The sequence below is a fragment of the Rhipicephalus sanguineus genome, chromosome 8, assembly GCF_013339695.2.
Source record: "Rhipicephalus sanguineus isolate Rsan-2018 chromosome 8, BIME_Rsan_1.4, whole genome shotgun sequence".
Taxonomy (NCBI): domain Eukaryota; kingdom Metazoa; phylum Arthropoda; class Arachnida; order Ixodida; family Ixodidae; genus Rhipicephalus; species Rhipicephalus sanguineus.
Genome location: NC_051183.1, coordinates 151,493,915 through 151,514,044, shown reverse-complemented (window position 1 = coordinate 151,514,044; position 20,130 = coordinate 151,493,915). Strand labels below are relative to the sequence as shown.

The following is a 20,130-nucleotide window of genomic DNA, read 5'->3' as shown; positions in this document are numbered from 1 at the left end:
GAATTTCAGTGGAAAGTTTTATGGAAATACTACTGTTTTACCTGAATTCTACTTTTGTCGGGTGGAAAGGAGAAATGTTTGTGCAAAAATCTGCCATATTTATAGGTTCGAAGGTAGCACCTTTACTAAGTAATATTTTTCTAGCACGAGTGGACCAGGAAATCCATCGTGCTGTACACGGTCTGGCAAAAAGAATCTTCCGTTTTGTTGATGATTTCTTGGTTATATTTGATGGGGCTGACTATGGGCCTAACACGGTGAATGTATTAAAAATGTTTCGTGAATGTGGCTTGGGTCTCAAATTCACCCATGGGATAGCAAAAGAAAACCAACTACAGTTTCTAGACCTATCACTGCGAATTTCACCTAACCACATGTGCTGGATGTACAGCCCTAGATCAGAAAAACCCTAGATCAGAAAAAGCCTACAAGTCCGGGCATTCAAAAATCGTAAAAAACTGAATAGCAGTGTCGTGCCTAAAAGGGGCTATAGTGAAGTCCTGCGGTCACATAATGAAAGATAGCTTTTCTAAACAAGTAGGTAGGTTAACGTCAGCGGGTTTCCCAGAACTGGTTATCACCAGAGCGGTTGATAAACTGATACGCATAGTAAAGGGTGTGCATTCATCTTCAGGAAACAGCCTGAACAGGGTCAAAAAGCGCTGTGCAGTTGTTCCCTACGTTCATCATTTTTCTCATGCCTTGAAGAATGTTGGCAGCAGGTATGACGTTGATGTTGTTTTCAGCGCTCCTATAAAAGTGCAACAGTTGTGCCAGGCAATTGCCAAAACGTTTGACGTAAAAGAGAAAAAAATGTAGTTGTGGGCTGAAGGAAGGCTCTAAGTTCATTATGTGTAGAAAAGGGGTTGTTTATCGGATACCGTTAACTTGTGGAAATATGTATATCGGACAAACAGGTCGCTGCATCAATACACGTCTAAAAGAACATAAAAGTTCTTTGGGAAAATAGACTTTTTCGCACCTGTCCAATCATTGCAAATCATGCCAGTGTAATCCTGTTTTAAGTGAGACGGACATTTTGTTTGCTCATAATGAAAAACTTACACGTGAAGTCACGGAAGCTTTCCATATAAGTAGGTGTGGGATAAAGTGCATCAGTCAACCATCGGTGGCGCTTACTGATAAAGAAATGTCTTTTTTGAACTGTGGTTAACTTGTTGTAATCTGCTAATATGCCTCATGACTTGCTCCGCGCATGCTCTGTGATGATTATTTGTGCTTATATGTTTAGTCCCTTTCAGAAAATAAATCAGTTGTGAGTAAGCGCTCGTTTTGTACCTTCTTTCTGTGTCCTCCGTCTTTTGTGCGCGCTAAAAAAGTTTCAACATGAATACATGTACTACGTTCTACCACACGTTGCCTGTACGAGACAGTGGCGATACCAAACAATGAAGAAGGCACTTTGATTTATTGTCTCGAAAAATACATAATTTTGTGATAGTTGAACATTTGAACCTAATTGTTCCTTATTATATATCGCTTTACATAACCGTGAGTGGCATCCAGACCGAGAATGGCAGCTTCTTTTATCTAAAACTACATCCGCAAACAATTTAATTGAACTGGCAGGCTTTTGAGGAGTTATGAACAGATCAGTGTGTCAGCGACGAAGTTCGTAGGTATGGTGCAAGTCACGCCACAATAGATGCAATTCAGCAGAGGGAGTGGCTATTTTATATGAAGGGCGGCTCGTTTCAGTTGTCAATATTTGTCGTGTAGCCCCAATTCTCGTAGACCTTGCATAAGACAGCCTTTTTGTTGACTACAGCCTGTTCCTAGATTCATTCAGACTTTGCACTATCAGGGACAGTCGATCCAAGCTTGATACAGCGCCGGGAAGGTCGCACGATTCCTGACCTGCAAAGACCAAAAAAGCTTTTTGTTTACGATAAATCACAGGAAAACCATCACACTCACGCCTTTTATTTATACTGAGAGTGATTATTCCTTAACGCGCAAGGAAAAATGAAAAGTTTCTCAGTGATTAGCGACATCACATTCAGATCAATTGAAAACTAATTGCAATAAAACCTCGGTGATACGAATCTCGCGGGGTTACCAAAAATATTCGTATCATCCGAAATTCGTATCACCAGAAAACATGGAAAATTAGTACGGGACGAAAGAAAGTTGGCATACGTTTTAATTCAGTGTTTCACTCGGCCGCAGCGACGTCATGAACAGCTCTGAATGATTGCCTGTAAGGTTTTTAGACGTGAACGATCATACTTGTACTCGTAAATATACGGTGCATGCGCGCGTGTGTAATTAATGAACCAGATGTGTTGTGCCCCGTGACCGCTAGTAGCCCCTTCCTAATCTCACTACACTTTTCTGCATGACACCGGAGTACTGCGGCGAAAGTGATTTCAGAGCGCTTTGCACACGACAGATAGAGGCCAAGCTCCTTCGCCAAGACCGTCCGCTTCGTCCCTTGGGGTCTTCGTCCACCATTAATGGGACTTCATGACGGACCCGCAGCCCAAGTTTCAGTCTTGTTTCTTAGAACGTCTGATTGCGGGGACATGGCCTGCATCGACGTGGCAGGCACGTGTTAACACAATACAAGGACGTTGCTGCCCCTAGCACAAAAGCACGCGTCAACGCTTCGGGAAAAAAAGCGCGACGTCAACGTCATCTGTAACCAAAACGCAAAGGCGCCTAAACACCTCCAAGGTTCGCGCGCACTATCTCGGAGGCAACGACGCACCGTTGATGGTCGCGCAGCGCGCATGCCAGCGCCCGCGCGTGACTGCCGCGTCTTCCGCGACAGCGCGGGCAGCTCCTGTTCGTACCTGTGCGCTAGCGTACGTTCGTATGAAACGCGGCGGGGTGCAAATCGGTTCGCAACAACCGTACTCGAATACACTTCAGGCTAATAGGCACTGGCCGGGACCACAGAAAAATTCGTATCACCCCGAAATTCGTACGAGCCGTGATCGTATCACCGAGGTTTTACTGTATTTATGAGATACAGTAGAGGCAAAACATCTGCACGACACTCGAGTACAGGGACAGCCTACATTTTACTACATTTTGATCAAGAGGTTTCACTAATCTACTTCGACCTTTGTCCGAGCGAATCATGCGCGGTGTTCCACAGGTGGTCACCTATAAATATACCATGTGCTGCCCTCACATAGAAATTTCCTGCGACGCCTAAGTCTACAATTTCACCCTATCCGAAAACGGTTATCGTTGTTCCATTATCGGTCTTTTTGTCATTATTTGTCTACATCGACTTCTTGCTCTAGAAAGGTTTCTTGACTAAAGTTTTCAAAAAGAACGATGCTAAATAACACGCTATAGCCCCACGAATAAAGTGAAAAGGTAAAACCAGAGAACCCCGCAAATCATTGTCCTACCTGCCTGTTTCTGTGTTCGATCTGCATTGTGTATAATTTTGGTTGATGCCAACATGCACCAGCCGCCTGGATAGGTTTACTCCTTGACAGCACTTGTGAGCAATCGAATAAAGCGCTCAGACATGGTTTTTTGATGTTGCAATAAAACAATATACATGTCGCGAATTCCGGTTTAAAAGCACGTTCCACACTTTATAGACATCTTCTAGTGTACGTCCACTGTTCTGTGCACTTCTTTCAGGATCATTATCAACCCGTTCTATTCCAAATGGCTGAACATGGCTAAAATTTTTCCGATGTTTGTCCGGTGATCGGTGTGTTCTCCAGCCAACTATCGTCCCTTTTCACTGTTCAGTACTGCCTGTAATTATGTAGAACACATTCCCAGATCATTTAGAATGCGTTTAGAATACATTCCAAGGTCAATTACTGCATCGAAGAACTTCAAATACGAGCATGGTTTTTGAAAAAGATGTTCTTGTGAAACGCAACCTGCCGGCTTTACACGTGATATTCATACGTTCATACACGCGGATTTGCAAGTAAATGCCATATTTCTAGACTACTCAAGGGTACTTCATCGTCTCCCAAAGTAACGTCACTCATGTTTCAATAACGTCACATCTGGTGGCCTCCAGGGCAGTGCGATTCAGCCATTACTATTCATATTCCTGGTATTGGGCCGTACAAACATCAGACGAAAATGGTTGAAGCGCAAACTTGACGCAAGGGCAAGCGAAGGCAGGAAGACACACAAGCACCACCCTACATGCACCACAAACGCAGCAGTGAACACAGATCACTTGGTGCTAAAAAGAGACATGCCAGCGGCAGTAACCTATAAAATAGCATCATAACAGGGGATAACCACGCAGTAACAGATTGTTAGCGTCTAGGTAGGAAAACTTACTCTTTAGTTGACAAAGGTATGGATGGCTTGCTAACGCAGATATAACTAAGGACATCGATATGCTCAGCTTCTACAATGAGGTGGATCTATGACCACCCAGAAGGATAGTCCTATTAAAGTTTGGCCGAAAACCACACGACTGCGTGTGGAGGGCCAGGAAACCGTCAGCTGGGATTGTACATCTTTCAGCCAGACCCTACTTTCAAAGGCACACTTTTTGGACATGTAGGAACAGTTTCGGTTTCGGTTTCACCGCCAACGTCTGGCAACCACGAGCAACCCTGGTGTGCCGCCGGACGGGGCGGTCAATATAAACATCGTCTCGAGTTACACCCGGGGTCACGAGAGAACACCACACGCTTCCGAGGGACGACACGCGCTCGTGGGCCCTCGTACAACTCAGTCATGTATACTTAGTAATAAACAGTTAATCAGTTTAATGTAGCCAGCAAATCAATTCCTCTACATAATTGGTGACCCGGAGTTAGAACAGCAAGTGCTTCAACCCTCAAAAGTCCTGTACATCTGACCAGTTCCTAGCAAAACAACAACGGTAAGCGCAATGTCGACCAACGACGCTACCCAGACGGAGACCCCACGAAGCAAGGTGTGTGACCGGGCTAGTTCTCGTCGGTTCTTCGTCCTTGTGTATTATACGCGCTGTTCACGTCACCCCACGAAGCCCCGCAATATCCTGCCGTCTCAACAGTTGCCCTCAAGCTTCCGTGTTTCTGGCCTGCAGACCCTGCCCTTTGGTTCGCTCAAGTCGAGGCCCAGTTTACTACAAGAAGAATTGTGTCTCAGGAAACAAAATTCCATCGCGTTATTGCTGCCCTAACGCCAACCGAAGCAGCCGAGGTGCGCGATATCATCGTCTCACCGAGCAGCCATACAACGCGTTGAAACGCGAGCTCATCCGCCGCACCACCCTCTCCGAGCAGTAGCGCCTGCAGCAGCTCCTAAGAGCCCAAGACCTGGGGGACCGCAAACCATCGCAGTTGCTTCGTGGCATGCGCCAGCTCCTGGGAGAGAAGGCGTCGAAGATGGACGACTCCATCCTCCGCCAACTGTTTCTCCAACGCCTCCCTGCAAATGTTTGCATGGTTCTTGCAGCGGCTGGCGACTTGCCCTTCGATGACCTCGCCGCTCTCGCTGACAGGGTGTTGGAGGTAGCGACACCGGCAATCTCCGCTTTTGAAGGCGTAAAAGCGAGTGAAGTTTCTCCCGTTACGTCGACTGGAAATTGTTCTGCGGAGTTACAGTCGCTCAAGCAGGAGGTCCAGCGGATTGCATAGTCTCTAGAGGCATTGAAGATCCAGGTAGAAAGACGATCACGCTCCACTTCACGCAATCGCGCATCTTCTGATACTGAACGCATCTGCTCGTGCCATCATCGCTTTCGGGATAATGCAACCAAGTGCGTGTCACCTTGTGCCCACCAGGGAAACGTGCCGGCCACGCACTAAATGCGGCTGGTGCGCCAGGCCCAACGGCATGCCGCTTCTCATCTGCTTGCGACAGTATCAAGCAACTCCAACAACAGTCAAGTAAAATCAAGAAGTCCAAAAAAGTTCAATTTTCATCTGTTAAGCAGCCCGCGTCTAAACCCGATAACTCGTTCACTACGCCAAAGAATTTCTCTCAGCTATCCGGCCAACTTGAATCCCGTTTATTTTATGTTGTCGACAAAGTTTCAAAAACCCGCTTCCTGGTGGACACAGGTGCTGAGGTCAGTGCGGTTCCGGCGACGCGTGCATCTCGGCAAGGCCAACCAACATACAACCTGCAAGCCGTGAACGCCACGCGACTTGAAACGTTCGGCCAGCGCTCCCTAACGATGGACATCGGGCTGCGCCGAACCTTTCGTTGGGTATTTTTGGTGGCCGACGTGAAGCACGCGATCATCGGAGCTGACTTTCTTCGCCACTTCGGTCTCCTTGTGGACATGAAGAACTGCCGTCTACGAGATGCTACAACCCACTTAAGCATTCACGGCATCACGGCATGCATGGAAATGATGACATCAACGTTGCTTCGACCAGAGGTACCAAATTCCAACCCCTACTTCACAAACTTGTTGACGAACTTTCCTTTCATCACGTCTCCTGTGAACACAACATGCCCGGTCAAGCACAGCGTGACGCATCACATTATGACAACAGGACCACCAGTGCACACCCGTCCTCGCGGCTTGCCACCTGAGAAGCTGAGCATTGCTCGACGGGAATTTCAGCATATGCTCGAACTGAGTATTGTGCGCCCATCCTCTAGCCCTTGGTCATCACCACTCCACTTAGTCCCAAAATCTACTCCAGGTGACTGGCGTCCATGTGGCGACTACCGTTCCCTCAACAAGGTGACGAAGCCGGACCGCTATCCAATTCCCCATTTGCATGACTTTGTTGGAACACTGCACGGCGCCACTGTTTTCTCTAAAATTGACCTCATAAGAGCATACCATCAGATCCCAGTTGAAGAGGCCGACATCCCAAAAACAGCAGTCACAACACCCTTTGGCTTATTCGAATACACCAGAATGCCATTTCGACTGCGTAATGCATCGCAAACTTTCCAGCGGTTCATCGACGAGGTGACCCGAGGCTTGGATTTCTGCTATGCATACGTCGACGACATCCTGGTTGCCAGCGCTTCGCCCGAAGAACATGCTACCCATTTGCGGAAACTACTTTCGCGTCTGGGCGAATATGGAATCATCATCAACCCAGATAAGTGCCTCTTCGGAGTATCAGAGATTGACTTTTTGGGACATCACCTCACATGTGACAGTATAAAACTCCTGAATGACAAAGTTAAAGCTATTGAAAATTTTCCCTTGCCTGAAAACAAGCGAAAACTTCGGCAATTCCTCGGCCTAGTTAACTTTCATTGACGCTTCATACCAGCTTGTGCGCGCACACTGAAGCCATTAAATGATCTCCTCTCAGCCCCTGGACCAGGCACTGCACCACTGGAGTGGACGGACGACGCTCGTGCCGCCTTCGATATAATCAAATGTGACCTCGCGACGGAAGCTCTCCTAACTCACCCGCAGCCAGACGCGCCAACTCGCCTCATGGTAGACGCCTCTGGCAACGGTGTGGGTGCTATACTGCAGCAATGCATCGGTGACGAATGGAAGCCTCTCGCATTCTTTTCAAAAACGCTGTCCCCTGCACAAACCCGGTCCAGCACATACGGACGTGAGTTACTCGCCATTTATTAGGGGCGAAGCTCCTTAAAGTGGCACCCGTTCGTCCCCGTCGTAGTGCGTAACCAGTCTTAACGCTAGTACCAGATCTTGACCTCCAAGGTGGTGCCGGTGAGAGATTTCTCCTGTGCGTTGTTGAACAATAAAAAATTCGCAGCGTGCGCGTTAACTAAAAGCCGAATTCTTCTGTCTCTCATTCCCCATTAGCAGCCATTGGCATGTTCCCGTAGGAAACGTTAGTACAAGTAGAAGTGTAAGTGTTAGCTAAAAGCCGACTTCTTCTGTCTCTCATTCCCATTAGCAGCCATTGTTTACCTCCAAGGTAGTGCCTGGTGAGATTTCTCCTGTGCGTGATTAAACAATAAAAATTTTGTTCAAAACGCCGTTGATTGATGAAATAAACCAACGAAAGACGCCAGATGTTTTCTAAAAGCAAAACGAAAAGACGCCAGATGTTTCTAAAGCAAAACAAAAAGACGCCAGCTGCTTAACGAAAGACGCCAGATGTTTTCTAAAGCAATGGTTTTCTAAACAATGAAAATTCACAGCGTACATGTAAAATTAAAGTGAGCTGCAAGTCGTCATAACTCTCATCGAACCTTTAGTATAAACGCGCCCGATCTCACGTCGGTGTTGATGTACTGGGCAGAATTCACGGAAGATTCACGGTTTACCGATGAACCTCCGCAGCTTCGCCCACTCATCATCATTCATACGAGGATATGCTGTGATTTTTGGCAGTGAAATACTTCCGCCACTTCCTGGAAGGCAGGTATTCTATATTCTCACTGACCACAAGCCACTGACTCACGCCTTCACCACTCGCTCGGATGGACTGTCACCGAGAGAAATTCGACAACTCGCATTTTTATCGGAATTCAGTACTGATATTCGCCATGTTGTTGGCTCTGCGAACGCCGCAGCTGACGCACTCTCGCGTTCCCACATAAGCAGTGTCACTTTGCTTTCAACTTCTGACGATTTCGACAAAATGGCATTAGCACAAAGGGCAGACAAAGAGCTCCGAGAGCTACGAAATCCTTCATCCAATCTGGTATTTCAAGATGTGCGATTCCAAACCTGCGCAGAACTACTCGCATGTGACATGTCCACTGGCACACCACGCCCATTTGTACCAAAATCGTTTCGCCGCTGCGTCTTCGACTCTCTGCACTCATTGTCGCACCCGGGAATTCGTGCAACGCAAGCACTTGTGACTAGAGCACTACACGGGCTCGGGCCTCATAGGCGTATCTACCGGGGGGGCAAGAGGGGCGCTAGCCCCCCCACTGAGAAATGTTAGGGGGGCGGAGCCCCCCCACTTTCGACAATGGTCATTGTCGGCTGCAGACTGGGAAACTAACAAGTCATGCAAAGCTTTACTTGAACGCAGCAACAACGTACTCATGTAATGAAACTTGCCCTCCGATTCAGCTGTGACGACTGTCCTCCGTGTGTCATGACCACGCACTGTAGGCTACCTGCGGTGCGGGCTGCCTATTCCACGCTTGTGCGTCTTGCGCTCGAGCATTGCAGAGGAGGCTGTCGCTCAGCTGGGGCTGTGTAACATTGCAACAATCTGTCATGATTTTATTTCGTTCTGCCTGGCCTGAAATTTACGTAATCGGCGACGCATAAACGGGCGGGAACTAGTAGGCGTTTTATAGCCCGATCAAACGCTCTCTTTTTTTTTCAGGAAATTTAGTTTCTTTCTTTGAAAACGATTAGCATCGCCACTGCTCCTTATCCAAGCTGCTGTGAGTTGATGAGTGTGCAGAAGTGTTGAGTGTTTTGGTTGTACCTAGCCGGGAGAGCTAAAAAAGATTCTCACTTTAGTCTCCGATTAACCTGCTTCACCTGGCTTATCATATGGTAGCCTGCAGCAGTCGCGGCGGCTTGTAACAAGGCAGTGGAGTCGAGCACATTGAGAAGCCCAGCCTTCAAGTTTGCCCCGTTACTTGAGCTACCTCACCAGGGGGATGATCAGCGTCCACGGTTTTCTGCATTAAGAAAGCTGCCCACCTACAAAGGATTGTGTCGGTTCCTAATAATGTTTATTTCTCTCTCTACCTCTCTGTCAGTAACGATGGGTTCACAGAAACCTGTATACGCGCAAAAACAGCTCAACATCGTTATATTACTTCTGAAAGTATCTATTATACACATATGAAACCATCTCGCCCACTGTTATAAGTAGCCGCTGCCAGTGAGATCGGCGGACGGCCTTCCTGAATTACGTTCAGAAGGAGACACTGTCTGGCTATTCCAAAAAAGATATTGTTCAGCACAGTAACGCGCTCCTTATTGTGCACACTTAATTTTAACGCCGCGAGTTTTCGCACACTTGTAACATCGCCTAACAAGGAGGCGATCTTATGGCACACCGAACATTTTTTACGAATAGCAAAGAACCAATGACCAATAATACGCCGTATTGAAAATAGATTATTTTTTTTTTACGCGGTCATGCGTAAGTGATGATTACGCGGTGGATCACTTGCGCGGTATTTGTTGCGTCGTGTTACGAGCAGGTGCTGTGAGCGTGGCCCGGAAAATTTCGACCAATCATTAACAGCTAACGACCTATACGGAAGGAGGCAATGCGGAGTAGTTTAACGTTTTAATCGCCCACATTTTTTCAAAGAAAATTTGAGCTTACACAATTTCCGTAGGCTTTTTACTTGAACGAGCCGGATGGGAGGAGTAAAGGGGCCACTTCACCGCTTTCCCGTCCACCTCCCACCCAAGCTGGGAAAAGTAGGAGGGCAAGGAACTACACCTAGTATATAAATTCGTAGTCATTTATAATCTCATAAATATACACCAGCAGCTCAATGTGGTTTCCATAAATATTAATCGACTGAACTTGGTCTTCTTCTTTAGAAAGACTTTATATTAGTGGACTCTAAGAGCAAAGAAATTGGCACTCGGTTTATCCTGAAAACTTCAGCGAAGTACCTTGCTTTGTCAGTCATCTGTTTTGTTTAATAACTGAGAATTTAAGGTACTAGAGTCCATAGCAGGTTCTTCATACTCATCGTATTTACAACGTCAAACTGATACTGTGAAGTTTGCAGATGGAATGCTCAGATGAAGAACTGCAGGTTAAATGTGGCTGTACTTTTTAAACTACACGGGAATATTTCCAACATATATATATATATATATATATATATATATATATATAGAGAGAGAGAGAGAGAGAAAGAGAGAGAGAGAGAGAGTAAGAGACGCCAGCCCCCCCCACTCGCGAACGAGTTGGTACGCCACTGTCGGGCCTTCCCGTAAACCCGAGCCCGGCCCAGCCCACGGGCCGGGCCGGGCCCGGTAAAGTAGTTTTCACGGCGGGCCCGGGCCGAGCTCGGGCTTGAAGCTCCGGGCTTAGGGCCGGGTCCGGGTTTGAGGTGGCGGGCTCGGGTCGGGCCGGGCTTGGACTTTGCTCAGATCTTAAAGGGACTCTAAAGCGATTGAATGAACCGTTTAAGACTGATAAAGTGAAAACACGAATGTAACTGGTTTAACCATCATAAGGAGAAAATCAAGGGCAAGGTTTCATTTTTAAATTTTGCGCCGAAATCTCCGTGCGTGACGTGACGGATTTCAAACTGTATTTGTCGTATTCTGGGGACATTAGGTCAACGAAACTTCTTGAAAGTTCGTATGTTAAGTCTATGGCCCTCACAGAGGTCAATGTACTTAATTTTTACAGATTAGGAATTACGTAGATCCCAGTAGACGCCGTCAAAATCTATCACGTCACGGTGTTTGTTCAACGATAATCAAGACGGCGTCAGCACCCGCATTTTCTTTTTGCGAGTTTTCTCGCTTACCAAGACTCTTGTCGCAGCGAGCGTAGTCATTATGGTATTTCAAGAGTAATTTACTGATAATAGAAGAATATTTTTTTTGTTTAGTGTCTCTTCAAGTGTGTTCCTCATGCGTTGCACATACATATACGCTTCAGATTTTATCTCCATAAAACGGTTCTTTTTTATGTGGGGCAAGCTATTTGGACAAGTTTTATGAGTGACAAGTACTGATCTTCTTTTGCCTCTTGCATATGGGGCTACCTTATTTACCTGAAACGGGCGAGCTAAAAGTAAATACACGCGGCGCAAATATAATTAACATCTCGTTATTCCGTGCTTTATTTGCATTCGTTATTATTTTATGTCCCGAATGTTATTCCGTAATCGCAGTAATAAATGTAAAATAATAAATTTATACCTATAACTTATCATCGCAAGTGCGTTTACGGAGCTACCAGGCGGGGAAACGTTCTTGAAAGTTCCAGCCCTCCACTAAAACGAAAAGACTGCGCGGAGTCTCGTTGCGTAAAATCCCTACAAATGTTCCGTGGCTTCGTCTAGGTTCCCAGAGGTCGTGACACGAGATGGACATACACAGCCTGCTTTGTGTGCCCGCATTGTTCACCCCTGAGCGTTCGTCTTGTTCCGCTCTATATCAGGGTTCTCAAAGCCGCCTCAGCTAACGGGCCGCATTCACGAAAATGTACTTCCACAAGGGCCAGGACAGTGACGAAGGTAGGAGTCGAGGGGGGTGGATGGAAGGAGGAATAGGCTGTACTCAGGCATGTAGCTAGGAGAAGGCCCCTTCCCCCCCCCCCCCCCCCCGAAATATTGGTGAAGTAGGTGTTTTTACCAAAAATAAATGATGAATATAGGTGTTTTTCTCAAATAGTGAAGGTCTTCGGCAAGTGCCCCCCCCCCCCCAAAAAAAAATTTCTGGCTACGGGCCTGGTGGTACCAGATGTCAGATAACGTTGCCATTTGAAAGACTTTTTTAATATATCATATATGGGTCATTTCTGAAGGGCATATTTGCGGCTAGTTTCCACCAACATATCGATACCATTTCCAAAATGACTAAAATCTGGACGCGAATTCTGCAATGTAGTGTTTCGTTTCAAGGCTATGCATCAACACATGGTGGCTGCAGGCGGTGCCTCACGAAAAAAAAAATGCTTTAGACCTGTTATGATTGTGTAGCTCAAAAATGTACTTCTAAATAAATAAAAAAAGTGGGACGAAGACAGCCACGTGCGGGCCGCAGGCCGCTAGCGAGAGGTCCGCGGGCCCCGTGTTTGAGAACCCTGCATTATATAGTGCGAAAGCTACATGATAGTGCCCCAACAGCGTAGGAATGTGCAGGAACAGCACAAGTCCATTAGACACGTATATTCATGTATAAAGGCAAAGTATACTAGCTTGACGAAGTATCTGCCTTAAAATAAGAATGACGAATTCCATGCAGGGTGATGTCCCCTTAGCTCTAATCATATGCATCCAATGAGTAAGCCTGGAGAAGGTTATTCGCGTTTTAATTACCAAACTGGAATAAACCCCGAAAATAGATCGCAATCACTTCGTCCACCTACTGCCAGTCCAATGCCCACCAGCGTAGGCCACGTTCTACCGGTACAACATCGTTAGGAAGGCATACACCATTATATTATGAACAGAACAAAAAAAAAACAAAAAACAGCGTCTTGTGCAAGCCGTGCATAACAAACACTGCTGAAAACTGCAAGGACAAGCTCTCAGAGGCATTTATAGATTATATTGAAGAGTGACACAACGTTCGGGAACGAGAGAAAGGAAGGGATCAGCTTGACAGCTATTGCCATTTTGCAGAGGTCCAGAAATACCTCCTAAATTTGCTCCAGTGGTGCAAGTTAAGAACGACAACTGCCGACGCCTTCACATTTCGCAAGGCAGATGTGCGCCTCTGGGACTAGCGCAAGCAGGAAACTTAAGCGTGGCAGGACATGTGATGCAACGGCGCATGGTGTGCTTATAGCGGAATTTTTTTATAATTTGATTTTTGTTGTACAATAACATGCGAGCAAATAAACTATAAACAATGCCACAAGAACTTATAGACTGTATATAATAGCAGTGGTGTGATATATGAAAAGAATGCTATGACAAATAGTTTCTTTTCTGCCATTCCGCTTCTTATACGTATTTCCAAAGTGCATGCGGTGCGCGCGGTTCGTTATAATTTTTATCTAGTTTAGTGTAATTACAACAGATGTAATAAATCTGGCTTTTTCCCTCTATTTCCCTTGATGTGGAAAGGTGTTACAATGATGAAGATATATGTGCTACATATCCAGAAGGGTGCATGGTTGCACTTGTCCTTAAGGACGCTTTAACGGGACACTAAAGGCAAAAACGATTTTCGTATTAATAGGTAATTAATATTTCACAATTACAAAATCCCCACACCGATCGCCGCGAGAAGACTCATGGGAAGCGAGAAAACGCGCGAAAAGAAATTACGGCTGGTAACGCCACCTCGAAATTCCCGCATCAAACGCGTCATAGATTTTGACGGCGTCTGCTAGGCCCTACGCAGTTCATAATCGGTAAAAATGAAGCGCATTTCCTCCGAGGGGGGCCCATAGACTTAACATACGTAGCTTCAGGAAATTTCGACAAGCCAAAATACGAAAAATACGCTTTAAAATCCGTGTTGTAGCGCCTGGAGAATTTGGCGCGAAACTTAAAAATGAAACCTTGACCTTAATTTTATCCTCTATTAATGCATCTGTATTGGTGGAATAAACGAAATTAGATTACAACTTATCAATCTAAGCTGATTCCATGTTTCACTTTCGTGTCCATTAAAATTTCAATGGAGAGAGCAATAATCACAAAGTGAAGAGAGCGTTCTGTTGTCTGTCCCCTCTGTTTCTGCTGCGCTCCTTAGCGAAACCGGACTCATCCTGCAAATCACTCTTCTTCCAACAATATCTGCTACAAACGCTCTTGATGATACCGATTGTATTCCTAGAAAATTAGGTGCAGTATACCACTGCCGAACGAACGTTCACCGTAATCAGTATGTCCGCTCAACTGTTTCCACGGCGAGTCAGCCCCTTTTTACAAGAAAGTACCGTAGGTTAAAGTATACTTGCTAGCGAAGCATGCGCCAAGCATGCGTAGATCGTTGCACTTAAAACGCCTTGTGGTCGATTCTATGCTCGGGCAACACCACCTAGATTAGTGGCTCGGGCCCCTATCGGGCCCGATCTGTGGTCGGGCCGGGCCGGGCCGGGTAGGCGAAATTTTTGCTCGGGTTCGGGCCGTGCCCGGGTCTCGCTTTGAGACGCCGGGCCGGGCTCGGGCGGGTAATTTTGAATGAGTCCCGTGCGCGGGCCGGGCCCGGGCCGAGAGTCCCGGCCCGTGCCTCTAGACAACGCGATACCTGTGGCCGGGAATGAACAAAGACGTTGGAGATTGGTCGCGTACGTGTACTCCGTGTCAACGATCGAAAATACAGCGCCACACTGTCACTCCACTGTCAACATTTCTTCCTCCAGACGCACGGTTCAGAGAAGTCCATATTGACATTGTTTGTTCTTTGCCATCTTCCCAAGATTGCTGCTACATTCTTACATGTGTCGACCGCTTCACTCGCTGGCCAGAAGCCGTTCCTATGCGAGATATTTCCGCTGAGACTGTCGCAAAGGCATTCCTGTGGACATGGATTGCACGCTTCGGAACACCATCCATCATCACAACTGATCGTGGACGCCGATTTGAGTCTTCCCTCTTCAAGGATCTTCTCGCTATCCTTGGCAAACATCGCATCCGAACAACAGCATATCATCCAGCAGCTAATGGACTGGTGGAGCGAATGCACAGACAGCTGAAATCTTCCATAACTGCGTACGGCGAACCCTCCAGTTGGACCGAAGTACTCCCACTTGTGCTACTTGACATGCGCACAACACTCAAAAGTGACTTGAAGTGCACCAGCGCTGAGTTTCTCTACGGAACAACCCTTCGCCTCCCTGGTCAGTTTGTAGAAGCAAACAAAAATGAGGTCTTGCCCAATTCTCTACAGTACGTGTCACGCTTGCGAACAGTCATGGACAGTCTCCATCCCACACCGACTCGCGCAAAGCAGGCTACTCATGTGTACATGTCTAAGGACTTAGATAACTACACCCACGTTTTCCTGCGCCGTGACGTGGTGAGAGAACCACTCCAGCCACCATACGACGGCCCATTCAGAGTACTTGGTCGCAGCCCGAAAACTTTCACCATTTAAATTCGTGGACGATCCGAAGTCATCTCCGTGGACCGACCAAAACCAGCGCACATGGAGCAACCGCTGAACGACACCGCCACTGAGCCACATTCGAGAATCAGCCATCCCTGCACCACACGTTCCGGAAGAAATGCACGTCAACCTATGCGATTTGGCACATAATTGATTTGCTTCGTCTGCCGCCGACATACTTGTGTAATATGCGGGCCTCTTCCTACACGAAGAGTGGTGTAGGAATAGTTTCGGTTTCACTGGCAACGTCTGACAACAACGAGCAACCCTGGTGTGCCGCCGGAGGGCGCGGTCAATATAAACAACATCCCGAGCTACACCCGGGGTCACGAGAGAACACCACACGCTTCCGAGGGACGAGACGCGCTCGTGGGGCCTCGTACAACTCAGTCATGTATACTTGGTAATAAACAGTTAATCAGTTTAATGTAGCCAGGAAATCAATTCCTCTACAGACATTATACTACGCATTCATCTTCAGTCCTATAAATTATTGTATAACATCATGAAGCCTCACATATCACTCTCATATAGCCCCTTTGCAACCCATCCAAAATAATGCTGTCCGTATGATCACTTCGGCTCTGTGCAACGCTCTTGTTACCTCCATTTTCACCGACTTAAATATGCTTACAATAAATGAGCATATCTGCGACAATCACGGCATCGTCATTTATCGCATGCTTAAGAATCCACAATGACATTGGTAGGCACAGTCTTGCTAATCCAAAAAACACTTGGTTCTCTTCACAAAATAATATTTTACTTCCGAAGTCACGAAGCAACTATGGAAAACTAACTGTTGGTTTGGAAGCGCGAAGCTATGGAATAATCCACCATTTTATGTAAAATCTTCACCTACACAGTCATCACACCAGCGATCATTAAAACTTATAGATTTCCTTGTAATCTCCACCTGTTTTTAAATTTTAGATGTGAAGCATCTTATAGCGGAGTTCAATCCGGTGGTGGTGGTGTGCGGCGTGACCACCCTTACTGCGCATGCGCAAACCTTCTCCACTCCCCCTCTCCCCTCCCCCTCTCCACACCACCTCTCCCCTTCTCTTTCCCCTCGCCTTTCCCTTTCCCTTCCCCTCTCCTTTCCCCTCTCCACTTCCCATCTCCCTCCCTTTCCCCTCCCCCTCTCCCCTTTCCCCCTCACCACTCCACCTCTGAAACGCGGTCTCTACATGCTGAAACACTGCTTCGCATCGCCTCATGGTCCCCTTTAGCGGGAGATGGTGTGATTTTTTTGTAAACTCTATTCTTTCAGTGTATTTTTTTTCTCGTTCGTGTTATTGGGCGCGAGGCCCACCACTGGAAACGCCGGCACCACCGTCGGCATGACGTGCTTGGCAGGATCACGTGGTCTCAGCAGCCGCGTCGGCTGCTTGTGGAGCGCTGCCGCGTGCTTTAAAAACGAGTTTCAAGTTCCAGCTGCACTGCGGTCGGTTCAAATGCGAAGGTTTTGTCACATTTTGAACACAACCGAACCCCTTATAATAGGAGTAGCTGCCTCCGAAGGCGACGAACATGCTGCTCTGCTGCTCGGTGCCGCAGTGCCGGACTTACACAACGGAGCCTGGTGTCAGCCTGCACCGGTACCCATGGGATAAGAAACTTCTTGAAGCGTGGGTTCTGAAGCTAAGAACCGGCAAGCAGCCATCGGCTACGAGTCGTGTGTGCAACAAGCCCTTCCGCGACGAAGACTTTCGCTACTGCGTCGGGGCTGCGATGTTCGGCGAGTATCAGCGAGCGCGCACTGAGACAATCGTTCGCGCTCACTTCCTGCCGGCGCATGGTGCTTATCTCCCGCAGGATGAAAAAGGCGCTACCTTTTACCAGGTGCGATACCATCTCAGAAACTTCCCATGCGACCTTTTGATCGTCGGCCACGCGTGCTCAGCGGCCACACAATTGGCTGGAGATACTTAAGTCATTGTTTAGATACGCTGGATTAAAAAACTCACAGGGTCCCTCATGCGTTCCCCTAAGAAGAGTGGAAGGCGAAAGCCATCTTCTTCTTTTTCTTCTTGTAAGTCCATGTAATGATTCGCCCCCGCCCTCCTCCAAGCGCTTTCTGCACATAATGCGGTTTTTCATGGCCTCCGTGATCGGCCTACCGATCGCAGAGGCCGCGCAAAGCGACGATCATGTCGTGTGAATGCGTCATCATGTGACATCATGTTATGTGGTGTCATGGTAACGTCATAATGACATCTCAAAATATGTCGATATGTGACGTCATGAAGACGTCATATGGTGACGGCATCATATGATGATCATTTTTTGCATCACTCGTGTTGACGCCGCCGTCGCGGGAAGCTAACTGTCAATCTCTCCGTAATTGATGAGGCATCTAAGGCACGGTGTTAGAAGTATTATAGGTGGACCGACGGCGCCTCCGGAAGCGGCGAACTTCTGTCCGCGGTTTGTGGCGTTTTGTGCATAGGGCCCTAGATGGCGCTACACTACTGGTGGCTCAAGAGCGGTATCAGGTATGGTCGCTTCGGAGGCGCGAACGCTCCGCGAAATGAATAAAAAACTGTGCGTTCGCGCTATAACGAGCGCAAAAATAAATAAATAAATAAAAGCTGCGAATAAATCGAAATTTTGACGATACAGCCGTTATCTGTTGAATAACGGTTGAATTTGACACCTCGAAGGTTCGCAATAGGAGGATGCTTTCCTCATTCAGACATGTGAAATCGTGCATTTAAACATATGACAATGACATCACGCTGAAATATAAAATAAATTTGTTCTATTTATAGAAGTATAGTTTATATAGTTAGAAAAAATTACGTATTAGCCGTAGTATTGCAACAGAAAATGCATACTGTCTTTGCTGTCGCGAACATTCGAAGTAATATGCGGTCGTTGATCGCGGATAAAAAAATGTGTGACGAATACGACTTTTTAGCTGGTGGCGCATAAAATACTGAATTTTAGCGAATGCCAGCAGCTAAATTTGAGGCACCGACGAAGGACATGAAAAAGCGTCCTGGTTTGGCACTGCGAGAAGGGGAGACCTTAAGTAAAAGTGGTGGATATGTGTTTCCGATTGTTCTCTGTTGCCAACTGAGACATATTTTTCACTGTTTATGTATCGCATAGTCACCGGAAGACAGTATCACTACTTCGTCTTACAAGGAACACGTCGATCGCGGTGTGCGGAGTGTTTACGAGCGTAGCCAGTCAACCGCGGTGGTACACCGGTTACGGTACTCGGCTGCTGACCGAAGTTCTCTAGTTCGACCCCAGCTGCGGCGGTCGCATTTTGGTGGAGGCGACATGCTAGAGACCCGTGTACTCTACGATGTCAGTGCATGTTAAATAACACCACATTGCCGAAACTTGTGGAGCTCTGCTACGGCGTGCCTCATAATCATAACGTGGTTTCAGCACGTAATACCCCAGATATTCTCATTGTTAACAAGCGTAGCTTTCGCACGGAGAGAGAAAGACTGCACACGCATGTAGGTATGGTTAAAAAAAGCGGGCCAACTCACGGCGTCAATAAAGTTGCTAAAGCGTGGATGAACTCAAAACGACACCTTTATTACAGTGATGTAAATATACACTCATTCATAAACAGATTGCTTTATTCAGTGCTTCGCCACCGACAGAATAAGACGGCATTTTAACTCAAAATCAAGTCAGCATCGAAAACTGGTGAAAAACTAAAACTACGTACTTCGACTTTCAGGCAGCAACTTACTGAACTAGTTTCGAGAGCTTGCGCAAGTTTTGAGATTTGTTGCTTTCATTTTTTTTTCAGTTGTTTGCAACATTGCCGCATCCGCACTCCTACATACTAGTGAAGCACTTGTGCCATCATGTCTACTTTGTGTTCTTGACAGGGAAATGAGAGGTTGTAGTTGTCTAACACAAAGTCAATTGTCAAGTCATAGGCTTGCTTCTCGCCAGCGTGCTTATGAAATATTAGTTCAGTCTCTTTCAGAAGATTAAATAGGGCAGCATTTGGATGCATTAGTCCTCCTCTTGACTTCAAAAGAACGAGAGCTGATTCAGCGTTAGGCGGATCACCTGTCGCAGTCAATCCTCGCTTGCAGATTGAACAATTCGTATTTTTTAAGACTTTCCTGCACATGAACCCACATACATAGTAAATTATGCAGTCCGTAATGCTGTCTGATTCAGGCACTGAGTTAAGTACATCTTCACACTCAATCCCATCTTGCACCAATCCGTCCAGCCTACTCCTCAGCTCATCCAGCCGTGATTGGCCGGGAACATCCTTCCTAAAAGCTGATGTCAAATCAGACAAGCTAAGGAGTCGCGGCTCTTCACTAGGCAACAACTGGCAATTACCATACTTGGGTGGCTTTACCAGACTGTAGATCGATAACATGCTGTATAATTGCAAAAATGTCGGCAAGCAGGGATGTTCATTTTGGCACCCGGCTTGGCGTATGACACCAAAATCTTTTGCAAAACGTCTTGGTTAAACTTTGCAGTTAACACATATTTGAAGTCACATCCTTTAACAAGTAGTTTGACAGCTGAAT

General features: G+C 46.8%; 1 protein-coding gene across 1 annotated transcript in view; it reads right to left on the bottom strand.

The window, feature by feature from the left end:
- Positions 1-1,423: 1,423 nt before the first annotated feature.
- Positions 1,424-20,130, bottom strand: part of LOC119403590 (myogenic factor 6) — a 214,135-nt gene continuing 195,428 nt past the window's right edge. Inside the window, exon 5 of the mRNA XM_037670516.1 lies at positions 1,424-1,878. Coding sequence (XP_037526444.1) covers positions 1,784-1,878 — 95 coding nt within the window. The 3' untranslated portion in view covers positions 1,424-1,783. The remainder of the gene's footprint in view (positions 1,879-20,130) is intronic.